Here is a 17,803-nt window from a genome sequence, read left to right as displayed (position 1 = left end):
GCAGGCTTAACTGACGGCAAGAGAAGTCACTTCTTAAAGTATACTTGCCTTGCTTCAGTTTTTCTGGGCACAGACATCCAGAGATTTCAGCTTACTCCATTGAGCTTTGCAATTCAAACTGCAGAAAAGTTCCTTTAATTAGGAACAGATGGTTAAAGAATACCCCGGTGCTCCACATCTTTGTATTACTTATTCCATCTTTACTTGTCATGGTTCATGATACATTTCTTATTTACCTGCTTGCAGCAGCAGTTTTGCCTGGAAGGGTGAAGTCTGTTGTGGTCTTTCAAAAATGCACAAGTGGTTACATGCACCATGAAAATCAATAGCTCCTATGCCAAAGAGAGTTGCATTCTCATGGTTTCAATTAACACTGACATAATGGGGCTATGTCTACACTCCCACCCCAAACCACGGGGACTATAATTAGAAATCATTGCCTTAGCATTGTGATGTCTAAATGACTATCCTGCCTTGAAAACGAGATCCATTGATCTCTCTTAATTTCTGTCTATTTGCAATGTACCAACACCTACAAGAGTACTATACAAATTATTTTTCCATTTTCCCAAATTGTTATGTCTATTTTAAAAATGAGCAATACAAAAAAGCTTTTAAGCGTACATATATATTCAGCCCTTAAGATTCTTTTTCAGTCACAAAGACTAGAATTGCAAAGAGGAAGGAGGGAGGTATATATATTCTCTACACTATAATATATACAGAGGTAGAGATGAGGAAGGTAGGGATATGGGAAGTGTCACGGAGTGAAGATTCTCAAAACAGTAATAGAGCCCTCTACAAGGGGGGAATACAAGGATGCTTCAATTTAATCACAAAGTCGTGTCTGACTCTTTGTGACCCCATGGGCTATAGCCTGCCAGGCTCCTCTGTCCATGGGATTCTCCAGGCAAGATTCCTGGAGTGGGTTACCATTTCCTTATCCAAGGGATCTTCTGGACCCCAGAATTGAACCTGCCTGGCAGGCGGATTCTTTAACCACTAAGCCACCTGGGAAGCCCCTTGACTTATTATTAACAAGTCTACTCAAAACCACAACAACATTTATTTTCAAGCATTTATGTAGTTTCAGTTTTACCTACCATGTGGCCCTACATACTCCTGCATGAATCTTAGCTTATTTCATGTTTTTTGTTACATCTTTGAAATTCTATTATTAGGGAAATAGGAGCATCTTCGCCTTCTTTTTTTGCACGTGTGCGTATTGAATCCAAAACTAGTTGGGAAATTGTTGAATAAACCCTTCACATCTCACAGCGTGTTTGGGTTCCCTATCTTTTTCTTTAACCATAATTTGGAAAATGATTTCCTGTTATTTTTATTGGGTGCTTATGTTACCAAGCAACAGATAAAAATCTAGAGCCTTTCTGTTTGTTCAGTACTATTGGCAGCACAGGGGAAAAAAATGTTGTAGTGAGTGTATGGTAGGAACTGGAAGAAACTAGGAGGAAATGTGTTTTTAACTTGAGTGCCACATGTCGACTGCCATCACTGTGTAATGTGGCTGAAGGCTCATTCTGAATTACTGAAATGAAATCCAGGCTGTGTGAAGAGCCTTGGCTCAAGCATTTCTCTTTTTTCAGGCGGCTTGCAGTAGTTTTTAATGTGGTGTTTTGAAAATGCAGGTTATTTGGTAGAAAGTCCTGATCTATATTAAGAGAATCTTTGCAGAGAAAAGGACATTTCTGCAAAAGCTTTTTATAGCAGAAATGGCATGCAGCTGTCAGTGTATATTCTGAGGAAGGTAGGAACGAGTATTTTCAAGAGTCTTTACTAAGTTAAAGAGTCTTTACTAGTTAAAAAGGGAAAAGAGGATTTCCCTCCAACCCTGACAGACTTTACCATAAAACATACTAGCAGCTAAGATCTAAATGCTTGTTTATCTTACCATTTAGAAATACCTTAGTCAGTCTTGAGGGGCTTCCCTGGTAGCTCAGCTGGTAAAGAATCCACCTGCAATGCAGGAGACCCTGGTTCAATTCCTAGGTTGGGAAGATCCCCTGGAGAAGGGCTAGGCCACCCACTCCCATATTCCTGGGCTTCCCTGGTGGCTCAGACAGTAAAGAATCTGCCTGCAATGTGGGAGACCTGGGTTTGATCCCTGGGTTGGGAAGATCCCCTGGAGAAGGACATGACACCCCACTCCCATGGACAGAGGAGGCGAGTGGGCTGCAGTCTGTGGGGTCACAGAGTCAGACACGACTGAGCGACTAAGCACAGCATAGTCAGTCTTGAGGATTTCATAAGGCTTGTAATTTGGCTATTAATGTATTATCATTATGCTCAGTAGCTCAAATTGATTTTGATTTGCATTAATAAAGAAATATTGAGTCCAGATGATGTTCCCTTTCTATCTTTTAGGTCCCCCAAAGTAAACAAACTAAGCCATCCCATTCTTCTATAAATAATGTCCACAACTTCTTCTTATGCTCAGCCAGTAAAGAATCCACCTGCAATGTGGGAGACCTGGGTTCAATCCCAGGGTTGGGAAGATCCCCTGGAGGAGGGCATGGCAACCCACTCCAGTATTCTTGCCTGGAGAATCCCCATGGACAGAGGAGTTTGATGGGCTTCAGCCCATGGGGTCACAAAGAGTTGGACACGACTGAGCGACTAAGCACATGTAAAAGATATGTCATGTTCTACTAGAGATTGATCATCTCTGCTACATTTAGCTGCAAGTTTTTAAAAATGTGAAAAGTTCAGCAAAATATATATTGTTTTTGGTTTTGTTCAAGTAACCTCTTCTCTCTCCATGTCTACCAGTGTTTACTTGAGCTTTTGAGTTTTTGTATCTCTACTGCTGGTGAATATTTTCTTTCTTACCCTGTAGCACCTTGAAGCATTTTAAGAATATAGCATTGAGTGCACGAGTCATTAATCTTTGCTAAAAACTGTGTCATCTCATCCATAGTTATCCAGTCATATACTGTTCCATGTAGAGCAGTTGCATCCTAACTTGCTCTCCCACCTTAAAAACTGGTGAATAAATTTGAAGCCTGAAAATTCTCATTAGAAAATATCCAGCCCCAGAGCTGAGATAGTCACTGCGTGTGCATACCCTATGCTAGATGATGGAGCTGTGGAGAAGGGCCAGCCCCGTGGGCTTCCCTCAAGGTTCCTATGTAATCTGTTACTCAAAGCTACACATTAAGGAAATTCAGTGTACCTGCTCCCAGCCAAAACTGCCCGAGTTCAAATCTTGGCCATTTACCGGAAGATCTTGTGTCTGTTCCTTAATTTCTTTGGGTCTCTGCTTCCTCATCTGTGAAATGAAATGATAATATTCATCTCCTACAATTATTTTGAAGCTTAAATGAGTTAATACGCATAAAGTACTTTGAACAGAATCTGGCACACATAGTAAATACTTAATATCATATAAATATATGAAATCCAATAAAAGGTATCAGAAAATGAATTCTGACATTGAAGAGAATATTTTTCTCTTGAATGTTTACATCTCAACCTTCATAATCATGGTGGTTTAGTCGCTAAGTGCTGTCCGACTCTTGCCACCCCATGAACTGTAGCCTGTCAGGCTCCTCTGTCTATGGGATTCTCCAGGCAAGAATGCTGGAGTGGGTTACCATTTCCTCCTCCAGAGGATCTTTCTGACCCAGGGATCGAACCCAGGTCTTCCTGCATTGCAAGCAGATTCTTTACCAACTAAGCTACGAGGGAAGCCCAACATAGAAATTGAATTAAGCATTCTTTCTGAGACCTTTAACCCATTCTTTATGTAAGTGGTTCAGAGCAGGAAGAGAGGAGTGTATACTTTTCCTGTTCCTTCCAAATATCATGTTGAGAAATAACTATTAACTACTAAGAGAAGTCTGAAATATCTGACTTTTATAAAAGCCATCATAACTAACCCCCACCCAAATCCAGCTCCAAGGATTCTGGAAGTCACCAGTGGACTCAAGAGACCTTTCTAAATAAAAATAAAACATATCAAATGTTAGTCAAGAGCTGTGACCCAAAGGAATAATCAGATTGATCATTTTAAGTGGCATGGCATACCATAAAGAATCAGTACATAAGTGAGGATTAAAGAAAGATCTTAGAGTATGGTTACCCCTTTTGTTAATCCCCACGTGGCATGATCTACCACTCAGCCTTGGATCTTCTGGAGTAAATTACTTCAGTAAGTAAGTTCTTTGAGGACTTCAGAGGAGTAATTGATTTTGAGTGTTACAAGGGAGTAGAATGTGAATGAAGTTGATTCCAAATTAATAAATCCCCAGAACAAAGTATGACTTAGTCCACTATTATATCTGCCTATGGGTGAAAGGTTTGCCCTTGAAATCTTGGCAAGACCATTGAGAGCTTGTAAGGGAGCATGGTAGTCTAGAGTCAAAAAGTAGAGCTTGTCCGTGGTACTCTGGATTCACCATCCTGAGCTTGGTCCGGTCAGTGAAAGTGGGGACCCAACACCTGAGGTGGGGTAGTTTCGTCACTTCTTCTTGGGGAATGAGCATTGAAGGGGATCCCTATTTCTGTAGTTCTCATGAATGTTTTAAAAGCCTTTGTCTTTTACTGTTGCCTCATTGCACACAAGGGGTTTATTTCCCAGGTTCTGAATTCCCTTCATGTAGAATACTGCATGGCGGTCTGAGTAGTGGTTGGGAGACTAAAGACAGATTTTCTCTAACTTTGGTGTTCCCAATGTCCTTTCTCATCCTAGCTTTCTTATAATTTCCCCGTCTCTCTTCTCAGTCTGGTATTTAGTGTTTCCCATAGCATATTATAGCTGAGTTACTTGTGATCATTTTTAGTAGTTACACAACAAAGCATGTGCAGAACATGAGCCAATACTTAGCCAAAGTATGAAATGGAAAAGCTCTGCCAAACCCAGTTTCATAATCTTCCTTTCATAAAACTCGACTGTGTTGCTTGGTTTGATCTCTCTTTTTAAAACTTCAGCCTCCATCAACCTATTTAAGGAAAGGATAGTACTACAAGGCCTACTGCCTAAATGATTTAGCTTATAGTTGAACCAAGGATACAGTGAACCCATCCTAGAGTTATCTTTGACCAAAGTGTTTCTTGAGCACGGTTATGGAGTTTAAGTTTTTGCCTATTTCCTAATGGTCTGTACCATTTTGAAATGTCTTTTGTGTTTTCCAGAACAAGTCTCATAGTCTAGAAATTCCTGCTTGCCTTGCTACCTAATCAGAAATGCATTCCAGAAAAATCTCTGGCCCATAGTAGGTACCCAGTAACTACTTGTTGACATTTTAACTCTTCCTACCTTGTTTTCTGTTACAAGTCCTTTTTGTCCCTAATAAACATTGTAATGAAAAAAATGTCATGCACTAGCCTGCTTTTCACAGACATTTTTTTATAATAGCTCTTTACCTCTCCAAAATCCAGCCATTTTAGCAGTCTCAACCAGTGTGGAACCCAATTAAAGATCAGAAAACAAGCAATGTTCAACATTTAAGTCTCATATTATTCTCTTTAAAGAAGCAGCGACACATGACAGATGTAGGAAATGATTTCAGTGTTTGCTAAGGTACAGTGCTAGAGTCAGATGCAGCGAAGTGGCAAGTCCGCAAGTCAGTTGTTCTCTCTGGCTTTGGTTTTTTCATCTCTTAAATGTGAGAGCTATACTCGGTGATCTCTAGGGTCTCTTCCAACTCTTAAGACTTCTGTTATTCTCTGACCACCTTCTCTCCTCCCTCCAGGCCTGTTTGTTCCTCTGTCAAATGAGAGGGTGAAAAAGTATCAAAGTCCTAAGTCTCTGTAAGTTTAAAGGCGTGCTCTTGTTTTTTTTTTTTTTTTTGTCCAGAAAACCTAGCTTTCTAGCATGGCTATTCCTTAAGGGTATTGGTTAGCCAAGATTTTACTGTATATTAATACGTGGTTAAAAGGACCAATTTAGTGCCTAGGAAAACATTTGGCACTGGTTAAAACTGTGGAAAAGTCCTAATTCTTCCTAGGGAACCTTGACTTCAGTGTATACAATTACATCCTGTTGGACAGTCATCCCCCTTTACACTTGAGTTCTGTTTGAGATAAGAGAGGGTGTGTGTACATCAGACAGGAGCCTAACAGTGTGAAGTTTTTCTCCTGACAGTGTTAATCCCCCATTCCTGTTCCTAAGGCTACTGTTGATAAGTGGTATCCAAAGTTACACTCCAGAGCAGGTGAAGCACACTGCTGCACTGCCCTGTGTCCCAGCATCTGTTCCCTGCGGTGGTATCTGCTCTCACAAGCCTGTTTGCAGAACTGGTTGGTACTGATAGAGAGGAATGCAGTAATCCTCTGATACTGACTCCAAAAGGGGAGGGTGGGGCCGAGAGACTGAGAAGACAGGACCTCTTGGGGAGCTGCCAGCTCGTGATCCTGGCCGTGATCCTTTCTAAGCATTGATGGAAATGAATGACAGGATGGGATCAGCTCTTCTCTGCCCAAGACAATTGCATCCTATAGAAGTAGAAAGATGAAACTAAGTCTCATTTATCTGCAGAGGCCATCGAGCCGCATCTGACTTCAGTGCCACCTTCATCCTTGCTGCTTCCCTTGCTCATGAACTTTTAGTAGGTCTCTGTGTCCTGCCATATGGTGTCTTGGTTTCTGCCTACTGTCTAAGCCCCTTAATAGCCTGGTCACATACGCAGTCCATCCTATACGCAGGCAACTTTATTTCCCAGAATTCCTCAATCCCATCCACAGTCTGCTCCGTACCATGTATGCTTTTGTTGATTTCATTCTCCCTTAACTGCAGTGTTCTCCCTTCATTTGATCATTTCAATCTAAACCACTTGTGAACAGCAGATGCAAACTATTGTATATAGAATGGATAAACAACAAGGTCCTACTGTATGGCATAGGGAACTATATTCAACACCCTGTTATAAAACATAATGGAAAAGAATCTAAAAAATATAAATATATGCACAACTGAGTCCCGCTGCTGTACAACAGAAATGAAGCACAACATGGTAAATCAACTATACGTTAATAAAATTTAAGACATAAATAAATCAACCCCTTCTTCAGAATGTAACTAAGTCCCATGTCTTCTATCATGTGGACCCTGAGCACTCCATGCTTTGCTGCTCTCAAGCTTCAGACAGCCTTCACATAACCCCAAGTTCAAATTTATTCATATTCTTCCATGTAGGATACATCCATTTTGCCTTCTGTGCAGCTATGGGCACAGAAAGGAGTACACACGAGCTACCCTTCTAAACCTTGACTGGGGGGCTTACATTTGAAAGGGCGGTCTAGCAGTTTGAAAAGAAGACGTGCTCAGATTACAGTCTGGCATGGCACACACAGTGATGACCATCTAAAATGAGTGGGAGTAGCTGAGTGTGTGTGTCATATGCAGCTGAGTTGCTGAATGTTCATTCCTACCTCCCCATGCCTTCCTCGCATACCCTTTTTCTTCATCTAATCTTGCTGTAATTCACCTCTTCAGTAAGCATGCCAGGCTGTGCTACATGTGATCCGTTGTGACTCATATGTGAAATTCATGGCCAAGCCTTCAAAGTCAAGTTGATAGAATTGCAATAGATATGCAGTTGCTGTCTCTATCTTGGTCCCACCATTGTCTATTTCTTCTCCCAAATTAGGTGAATCCCACCACCCAGTGTACCCATGCCCTGGTGAAGATGATGTACTGCTCCCACTGCCAAGGTCTCGTGACCGTGAAGCCCTGTTACAACTATTGCTCCAACATCATGAGAGGCTGTTTGGCCAACCAAGGGGATCTTGATCTCGAGTGGAACAATTTCATAGGTGAGCAGGCGATTAATGTGTTTATGTCATTCCTGGGCTTCCCAGGTGGCCCCCTGGTAAAGAACTCACCTGCCAATGCAGCAGACATGGATTCGACCCCTGGGTTGGGAAGATTCCCTGGGGGAGAGCATGGTAACCCACTTCAGTATTCTTGCCTGGAGAATCCCATGGACAGAGGAGCCTTGTGGGCTGCAGTCCACGGGGTTGCAGAGTCAGACACGACTGAGTGACTAAGCACCCACGCATGCACATGACTCATTAGGGATAGCTCACCTTCCAGCCACAAGAAATGTTTTATTTTTTAATTAAAAAAATTTTTTTTGGCTGTGCTGCATGGCTTGTGGGATCTTAGTTCCCTGACCAGGGATTGAACCCCTAGCCCAAGTAGTGGAAGTGCCGAGTCCTACCCACTGGACCAGCAGGGAATTCCCCAAGGGATGTTTTAATTGTCAGCGATGGAATTTCTGTTCATTATATAGTGATTCCCGGAGTTCTGATGGTACTCAAAGTTCATACCGCTCTACAAGTAAATGTTCCCTTGAACTAATGGTGGCATTTCTGAAGACAGTGGACACCAAGCAAATACCAAGTTTCAATAATGAGAAAGTGCCTTTTTGACATTTTCCCCCAAAGGTTAGTTTTAGTTCTACATCGTAGGCTTGTATCCATGTAAATGCTGGAGTACAGCTATCACTGACCTGTGGAAGGAGCTTTTCAAATGGTACATTTGTGACATTGCAACTGAATCTTCTGCATACCTGCCAGATACCACTTAGATATTTGGATCAAGTACAATCTGACTGTGGAAATTTAGCAGTTATATTTCTATAGAGGATTTAACGATCACAGACTGTTCTGGTGAGAGTGGAAGGACTTTTGCCCTGAGAATTTCAGAGGTCAGTGTTCTCACCTACAACCTGAAACCTAGAAAACCTATTACTAGAAGCCAGACAGCGATGAAAGTGACCTAGCCTGTTTCCAAGAGGGTTAAGTATGATTTGTGGGAAATGACAAATTAGGGATAATTGAAATATCCAGTCATCAACTCCCTGGATGCCTGCTTAATGCGTATGGGAATCCTGGAATGTAGTGGCAGGTGTTAAAGCTGTTATCAGTGTGGCTGCACACACAGACTGTCAGTACCCCAAAACAAACTCTCTCCCACCCTGCAGTTGCATTTGCATAATTGCAGATTTTAAGTGTCTTTGTAAGCACCTATTTTTCACTTATTTGTCCACATCCTGGGAACATGTACGCAATTTGCTGTGGGGAGGGGAATGGGGGGATTGGAGCTGGGGAATGCTTTTTAGTCTGCATGAGATCTAATTATATTAACTCTGAAAGTGCATCAATAAATTGGCTCTAACAGATTCTTGAGAATACTGACACAAGGAAAAAAAGATGTGAGTATTAAACACCGCAGCACAATTGTAGGCTAAATAGTTCAAAGCTAGAAGACCTGAAAAACAGTCCACACACAGAAAAGCAGAATCCCATGAAAGAGAAGGCCTAAGACCAGACACACACACACCAGTGGCACATCATGCCCAGAAGGAAGCCATGGGAGAAATTGTTACTTGAAGATAATTTCCAGATCTAAATTAAAGTTGATATACTTTTTCTTTTCTATCTTTTTTACTCGCCTTCTCACCTCCACCTGCAAATGTCATGTTTGCAATTCACTGTTGCTTAATTCATTTTTAAGAAACAAGATGGTTTGCCTTTTCACGTTTCCCTGTGGCATCGAATGCATTAGTTCTCTGGGCAAAGCAGTAACACCTGCACACAGGGTTCTAGGTTGGCTAACTTTTCTACAGGCACATCATGAATAATGTAAACCATTCTGTTATTCTGACATGTCTGGGAGAAAGTGTAACTCATAAATTTGTCTTAAAATAGAAATTCTAGGGACTCCCCTGGTGGTCCAGTGGCTAAGACTCTGAGCTTTCAATGCTGGGGCCCTGGGTTTGATCCCTGGTTGGGGAACTAGACCCCACATGTCACAACTGAGACCCTGTGCAGCCAAATAAATTAGTAAAAATAAACATTTACAAAAGCAAATTCTATATATTTTTCCAAGAGCTTGCAGGTGCATATCAAAACCATACTCTGGCTTCCTTAATTTACGTCTTCAGCCACGTACTCTAAATCAAGGAGGACGTCCATGGCTGCTGTTCTTCCTGTGTGTTTTACAAATTACATTTGTTATCTTTAGAAACAAAATTAAACTCAAGTGGAAATTGGTAGGATTTCAGAATCAATTTTCCTCATTTATTTTAAATATTTTTTTGGAGGGAGGAGGAATATAATTCTATCTAAACTGAATTTTTAATGGGTATTTTATTCTTTATTTCTAATAAGCTGATATAAAAGGCCAGGAGTAACAGACATTGTTAATCTCCAGTGCTTTTTCATGGATTTTCACAAGGGTTTAATTAATTTGCTCAGTGGTTGTCGAATTCAGTCTCAATTTACATGCCTGTGCCATAAGTTCAGTTTGTTTTTTTTTTTTTTCCCCTTCACAAGGAATTTTTCCTCTTTTGAATGACTGCAGTTAATGAATGGTCAAGGAGGGCTTTTCCCCCCTGCTTCTTTAAATCCGATCATGGGGTTAAGTCGGAAAACTGCCTTTTGTTCATCCAGTCTGGTCTTGAGGCTAAAGATGTGGGTTTGTGATTATCAGCAGCACAGAGCAAAAGGAATGACTTTCTTGTGAGAAGGGGCTGGTTTGTTGCAGGGTGGGAGGGAGCTGTCATGAACACTGAAATGCTGCAGTCAGACTAGAACCTTTAAAGAGACTAAGGATGAGTTTTTCAATCTGCCTTACCATTGTGCCCTCCTCTCTCTCTTGAACTGCACCTATTAAACTGTCACCCACCTTGATAAAGGTGGATCCAAATAGTTAAAACACCTTGGACTTGGTTTATAAGTGGTTATAGGAAACCGTCTTTTTGAATGACTCCCAGCCAACCTTTTTCATATCATGTGTCGCTGCCATTGGGGATTTAGTATGAGGGGGTTGGGATTGCTGGCTAGGCCATCAGCCAGTTCCTGGCAGGAGGCAGGAGCTGGTCAGCTGTCCTGCAAAGGGAGACCTGCAGCCTAGAGTCATCAGAAGCACTGACACTGGATCTGACATCAGATCATGGAGGCGCCCAGTGGATGGCTTAGTAGGACCTGTCCCAGGACTGAGCAGGGACTTTGGCTCCCGGGCTGCAGGCTCTGGGCAAAACACAGCCTCACTCACATTCTTCAGCAGCACCACACGCAACGCTGGTATGACAGTTTTAGCCCCACTCCCTTCTTAGGCCCTTGTGCATGGCCAGCCTGCCTGGAGTTGACAGACACCAAATGATGCTGGGAGGGATTGGGGGCAGGAGGAGAAGGGGACGATAGAGGATGAGATGGCTGGGTGGCATCACGGACTCGATGGACGTGAGTCTGAGTGAACTCCGGGAGTTGGTGATGGACAGGGAGGCCTGGCGTGCTGTGATTCATGGGGTCGCAAAGAGCCAGACACGATTGAGCGACTGAACTGAACTGAAAGAGCCAGAAGAATCGGGATTTGTGTTCCCTTTCACAAGCATGTTCGTGATCTGGCCTTTCTTCACCCCTAGGGAAATAAGTAGTGAGGGGGATGCACTGTTTCCTTCCTATGTAAACCTCTGTATTTGGGATTTTTCTCTGGAGCTGGCGACTTCTTGGCTCTGAAGGTCTGTGCTCTGCAGACATGGTGGTGCTGATGCTTTGACAGTGATGAACACGTTTAGGTTTTGCTCCACTTGTTTACAGAGCTCCCCTTTGACTAGCACATCAAACACATTTTTCCTCTCCTGGAAAAATGGTATATTCATGCTGGCAGGCTTTCCTTAGAGGTTGGGAGCATCAGGTTTTGGTGATTACCACAATGTGACCTGAAACTTCATTCATTATGACTTTCCCCCCAAATTTGCATTGCTTGGAAGTCTACTCATGGTTTGTGACATTGGAATTCTGGTTGAGAGAAACGAGCTCGAGCTTTAAAATGTTGGGCCACATTTGTTCTTGGGGGAGGTGAAAGGTTGCTGACCACCTGTGAGCTTAGGTAGACGTTCAGCTGTGACCTATGCTTTGAGAGGGACTCACTATGTTCTAGAACCTTGCCCTTCTTTCCAGCAGCCGTCCTTGGACTACCTGAAGGCTGTGGAGTCTGTGGACCTAACTCTCCTTTAAGGGGCAAGAGCACATGGAAAAGTTCACTGCTTGTCATAAATGAGGCATCCTTTTTCTCATTTGGATATGACCTTTCCAGTTTCTTATAATTTTGCACAATAAGTATCAGGGAAAACTACTAACTAAATCCCAAGAACCATGGATGACAAGAAAACCAGTACAGGGGGTGGTTTTCTTTAAGAGATTCTCCGTGTCCTAAAAATTTCTAGACTTTCCAAAATGTAGAAATGATTTGCTGAGTAATTAGTGAAGGATACACATTGTAAACACAGATTTTGTGCCCTGTCTCTGTTTTTTTCATTTGAATAAAAAGTGGCACAGGTTTTTTGCTTTAAAATAACTCTGGACCCTTGTATTTGAAATTGGAAGTTTATCTTAATACAAAAATGCATTTTACAAAATGCCATTATTTGTGAAGTCCTTAGAATTCCTAAGGAGGTGCCTAGGAACACTTTCATTTCTATTTTCTAACTGCGTACCCAAGGATCTGAAAGGGTTTCATTTAAAAAATGAAAGAAAAGAATTGGTATGCCAGGATTTGAGCTGATTTATGTTTTTGACTCTTAAAAATCGAACATGAAATGGGAAGAGCCGTGGAAGTCCCTGGGCGAGCCGGCATGTTATTCTGCTCCCAGCCTTAGGTGTGTCAGGCAGGAGCTAGGTCAAAGCTATGCAGTGACAGCTACTGACACGTGGAGGGATGAATTATCAGTGTAATAGAAGGTTCCCGATTGTGTTTTCTTGCTGGGGGAGTAAAGTCTTCATCTGGCCACTTCCCACTCTAGAGAGCTGGTGGTACATAGTGACTGAATGCAGTTTTGTGTCATAGAAAAAGATACGAAAGTATGAATTAATGATGATCATGCCTCCCCCTCCAACACCCCCCGTACAAGGGAAACAAAGACAGTAAAATAATCAGACTGATCACTCAAGGCCAAGCTAATGATTGACTTTGTATGCTGTATTGTTCTGCCCCAAACCTCATGTTAGATGCTATGCTGATGGTGGCTGAGAGGCTGGAGGGTCCTTTCAACATTGAGTCAGTCATGGATCCCATCGACGTGAAGATATCAGATGCTATTATGAACATGCAGGAGAACAGTGTGCAGGTATCTCAGAAGGTAAGGAAGGCAGGTTCTGGATTGGAGAGGTGGGGCCCACTCTAGCCTGCTATGCCTCATGTGGCCACATTTATGCCCATGCAGGTTTTCCAGGGATGTGGACCCCCCAAGCCCCTCCCAGCTGGTCGGATTTCCCGTTCCATCTCAGAAGGCACCTTCAGTGCCCGCTTCAGGCCCTTCCATCCTGAGGAGCGCCCCACTACAGCAGCTGGCACCAGTTTGGACCGATTGGTGAGTCCTGGGGCAGGAATGGCCATGTTTAATGGCAAAAAACTGAAAACATTTTTTGCTCAAAATGCAGTTTGATTTGGAGGATTCCAAGCATAGGGTGTTTTCAGGTGAAACTTTTCCAGCAAATTGCACAGAGATGTCAGTGAACCTGCTTCTGTGATTTCCTCGCTCAGAAAGTTCATCCATAGAGCTAGGAAGTGGGGTGCTCTGAGGCTTATCTGGACACCTACCTTTTATGTCACAGTGCAGGTAACTCATAGGCTGGATCCTGAGTCATCAAAGCCGTGCCAGAAGATACTGTGTTTTTCCAGTGTATCTCTGTGGCGTGGGACCTGGTAGGCCTCAGATGATAGTTCTAATGAAGAACAGGAATGGACAGTGGGTGTAGGCACTAGGCAGCTTTTTTTTTTTTTAATGGCAACTTAATTCAGAGCTTGCATTTCATCTGTTAATTCTTGTGGTGATTTTATACATTTTACATAGAAGTATTGGGGTGACCAGAAAGGTTGTTCAGGTTTTCCCATGATGTGGGAAAACCTGAATGAATTTTTGGCCAAGCCAAAATCTGCATTTTTCTCTTCAGACTACAGAGAGGCTCTGGCAATCCTTTAGACATGATCTGAAGGCACATGTGTAGGTAGTTTGGGGTTTTTACAGAGGTTTTTGTGTTCTCTCTCTTTCTCTTAATGAGGTTACTGATGTCAAGGAGAAACTGAAGCAGGCCAAGAAGTTCTGGTCCTCTCTTCCTAGCAGTGTCTGCAACGATGAGAGGATGGCTGCAGGGAGCGGCAATGAGGATGATTGCTGGAACGGGAAAGGCCAAAGCAGGTGAGCCGCTGTTGGCCAAGTGTGCAGTTTCTCCCTACATGATGGGGAACTTTCAGAGAAGGTTTGCTCGGTTGTTTCATCGAGGCATTGTGAAGCCTTTCACAAGCAGGTGGCGACAACGTGGAAGATTTCTAAGCATTCTTAGGAATTGGCGTAGAAGTGTTGGGAAGGCCCCCAGCTACTTGCAGAGAGTCTCGGGGCAAAGGTTTATGCCCGTGGTTATATGATAGTGTTACTGCTGCAACCAAGGATTGAGTTTTTCTGACAGTGTCATTATTTTTCATATTTAATACCTGTGATCCTGGGCCTGATGGCATGGCCGCATCAAGTACCAGTTCTCAAAAGATCTCATTGTCTTCCTTGATGATGCTCTGTGTCCCTCCCCTACATACCCAGTAACTTAGACAAGTGTCCACTTAACTCTGCCCCACCAACCTCCACAACATGGGTAGTTTTCAAAAAGGTCCCAGAGTGGAGGAACATGTGTATCCCCAGGAAGAGGAGAGATTCTGAGTTATTCAAAAGGCAAGCACTTGCAGTTCACTGCAAGTGGCAAATACTAGAACCTAGCAAGAATCTTTGCCAATCTTCGGCAGCTTTTGTTTTACTGATCCTCTTAACGAGGTCCTTTCTCATTGCAGGTACTTGTTTGCTGTGACAGGAAATGGTCTAGCCAACCAGGGCAATAATCCAGAGGTGCAGGTTGATACCAGCAAACCGGACATACTGATCCTTCGTCAAGTCATGGCTCTTCGAGTTATGACCAGTAAGATGAAGAATGCTTACAATGGGAACGATGTGGACTTCTTTGATATCAGTAAGCATGTGTGCTTCTAAAGAACAAATTGTTATATGTTTGTATACCTTGAGATGAGAAAGAACAGAATAAACATTCCTCTTCCCTCCCCCCCTCCAAAATAGGTGACGAAAGCAGCGGAGAAGGAAGTGGTAGCGGATGTGAGTCTCAGCAGTGTCCTTCGGAGTTTGAGTATAATGCAACTGACCACTCTGGGAAGAGCGCCAATGATAAAGCCAGCAGCGCTGGGGTCCCCACTGGGGCCTGGCCCTACCTCCTCACCATCTTCTGCATCTTTCCCCTGGTTATGCAGAGAGAGTGGAGATAATTCTCAACCTTAGAGAACAAGTGTTCATCGTCAGTTACAAAGGCACTGGTTATCACTTTTATACCATCCTAGTGACTTTGCTTTTTAAATGAATGGACAACAATGTACAGTTTTTACTATGTGGCCACTGGTTTAAAAGATGCTGACTTTGTTTTTTCATTCAGTTTTGTGGGAGAAGGGGACTTGTACGTAAGGTCAGTCCGGCCTCCTCAGAGTCATGTTAAATGTGGCTAACAGTGTAGGTACAGAACTGTAGTTAGTTGTGCATTTGTGATTTTTATCACTCTGTTTGTTTTCTTTCTGTTTGTGGGGTTTTTTTTCCTTTCAATATGATCTCACCTTGTTTCTTACAAGAAAACCAGGGTCCTTTCTTGGCATGTAACATGTACGTATTTCTGAAATATTAAATAGCTGTACAGAAGCAGGTTTTATTTATCACGTTATCTTATTAAAAGAAAAAGCCCAACAAGCAGTAAAATTGCCATCTATCCCTGTTGTTTGAGTTGCCTTATCTGGAGAGAAGAGGTGTTGTATCTTTTTTTCTGCAATGTGAAGGCACAAGGGGGCTTCTGAGCCACTTGTCAGATTGTGTTCAGGCATCAATACAAGAAGAAGGTTATACTTCATTTATAGCTGGTGACTGGAAGAGGCTGCAGACTACCCAGTTTGGTTGAGCTGGGTTGTATAAACTTCAATCACAGACCAGTCCATTTCCGGAAGCCGCTTATCCATCTAGAAGATTCTTAATCTCCCTTGAAAGATATAAGGCATTCAGGGTATCCCAGGGTATCACACTTAATTTGGGGGTGGGTTTGGTTTGGTGGTGTTTGTTTTTTTTTTTTTTTTAATACAGGCAAGTTAGCAAGCCACTGTGCTGGTCTTTGTGTCCATACTTGACCCTCTTTGACAAGATCAGGTGTGTTCAGGGTCGTATGGCCATAGACCACCCTCTTTGAAGTGATATCCCACCAGCAGAAGTAAGTGTCTAGCAATCTCACTTGGTCCCTCTTGTTCCAGATTCCAAACCCAGTCATAGCCATCTAGGGGGCTAGCCAGAATTGAGGTACAGCCTGGGCTCAGGCAGTAAGTATCAATACTCAAGCAAAGTTTTTGTCCATGCATGTGTATTTGCATTTATTTGGTTTTGGATCCCAGTGTTTTGTTTTTAAAAAAAGAGATTCTAAAGTGTCTTATTGAGTCTTTTTCTTGCCCAGCCCTGCCCCATCTGAAAGCCAAAGGGCTTGCCATGGTTCACAGCTGTGTGCTACCCTATCAGCCAAGCACACCAGTAGGGGAGCTCTGAGTGTCCAGATTTTTCTTCTCATGTTGGGCGTTTGAGTGGGGGGCAGGGAGGAATGGGAGTAGGTAAAACTGAGAAGAACACATCTTCAGGGTGACCTTTAACCACGCAGGTGAACTGACAAAGGCCATTAACTCTTGTCCCAGACCAAAGAGTAACCACTGCCTTGGCCCCTTTGGGGCTGTTTCCTTGTGTCTTTACCAAATGACAGCTCATAAAACTGTGAGAATGTAACAAATCATGTTAAAAGGAGTTCCAGAAGTCTTCAGAAAGAATCACACTCTGCAAAGTCTCTTCTTGCTTTAGACAGCCATTCAGATCCCAACCAATTCCCCAAAAGCTGAAACCCACAGAGAGGTTGTTTGTGTTATTGTTCAATCTTCAGTTATAAGAGTAATTCTCTATTTTTATATTGAAACATAATTACTTGATAGCTCAGGGTCTACATTTCATTCAGCTTTTTACACCAAATTCTGCAGAATGGACAAATGGAATATTGGGGCTGTTATAAACAGAGGCTTAATTTTATTAGAAGTAGCCAGTTATTTATTGAAGCATGATGTTAATAAAATAGGCATATTCTGGCTCATGTGTATAAGTTTTGTTTCTTTTAAACAAATCACAGAAGAGGTAAAATTGAGAAGGCGCTCCATTTATGTATGAGGAAAAATTGATTGTAAATAGCTAAGCTGCCTTGTGAGAACTTGGAAAATGTGCTGATACTTAGTAACTACCTCAGTTGTGAGGAATTTCCTTTTTAGCTTAGACTCCTATTACTTTTACTTGGTAGAAATGAATCTGGTCTCCAAAATGTGGCTCAGAGAGTTATCCCCATAGACCTTGTTAGATTGTTTTTAATTTAAAACCTTGATCTCTGCCCAGCTGTTTTCTTTCAGTCAAGTTCTCGAAACCAATAACATTTTCCGAATTAAATATTCTTGAAGGTTCTTCTGGAGTCTAAATGATTTGTTTTCTTTCTTTGCAATTTTTCCTGTTACTCTTTTATTATTTAAATTGTCTCTTGCCTTTGAACTTGAACTATGAAATAAACAAATCATAGATTTTTCCATTCAGGTCTGACTGGATAACTGTTGGCTTCCAACCAGCTGGCAGGCTCACACCCCCACTCTCCCCAAAACAGAAATAAAGGCAAGTTGAATATTTTAAAAATCTTAAAGAGTTCAGTATATGAGGTAGAAGGAAGGCTTTGTGAG

General features: G+C 42.3%; 1 protein-coding gene across 1 annotated transcript in view; it reads left to right on the top strand.

Moving 5' to 3' along the window:
• GPC4 (glypican 4) overlaps positions 1–17,537 on the top strand; it is a 107,433-nt gene extending 89,896 nt beyond the window's left edge. The window contains exons 4-9 of the mRNA XM_040266622.1: positions 7,608–7,773; positions 12,976–13,106; positions 13,191–13,337; positions 14,029–14,165; positions 14,807–14,982; positions 15,087–17,537. Coding sequence (XP_040122556.1) covers positions 7,608–7,773; positions 12,976–13,106; positions 13,191–13,337; positions 14,029–14,165; positions 14,807–14,982; positions 15,087–15,289 — 960 coding nt within the window. The 3' untranslated portion in view covers positions 15,290–17,537. The remainder of the gene's footprint in view (positions 1–7,607; positions 7,774–12,975; positions 13,107–13,190; positions 13,338–14,028; positions 14,166–14,806; positions 14,983–15,086) is intronic.
• The last annotated feature ends 266 nt before the right edge of the window (positions 17,538–17,803 follow it).

The sequence above is a fragment of the Oryx dammah genome, unplaced genomic scaffold (genome assembly GCF_014754425.2).
Source record: "Oryx dammah isolate SB20612 unplaced genomic scaffold, SCBI_Odam_1.1 HiC_scaffold_23, whole genome shotgun sequence".
Classification (NCBI taxonomy): domain Eukaryota; kingdom Metazoa; phylum Chordata; class Mammalia; order Artiodactyla; family Bovidae; genus Oryx; species Oryx dammah.
The sequence above is the reverse complement of the archived record's forward strand: the minus strand, read 5'-3'. Positions and strand labels throughout refer to the sequence as shown.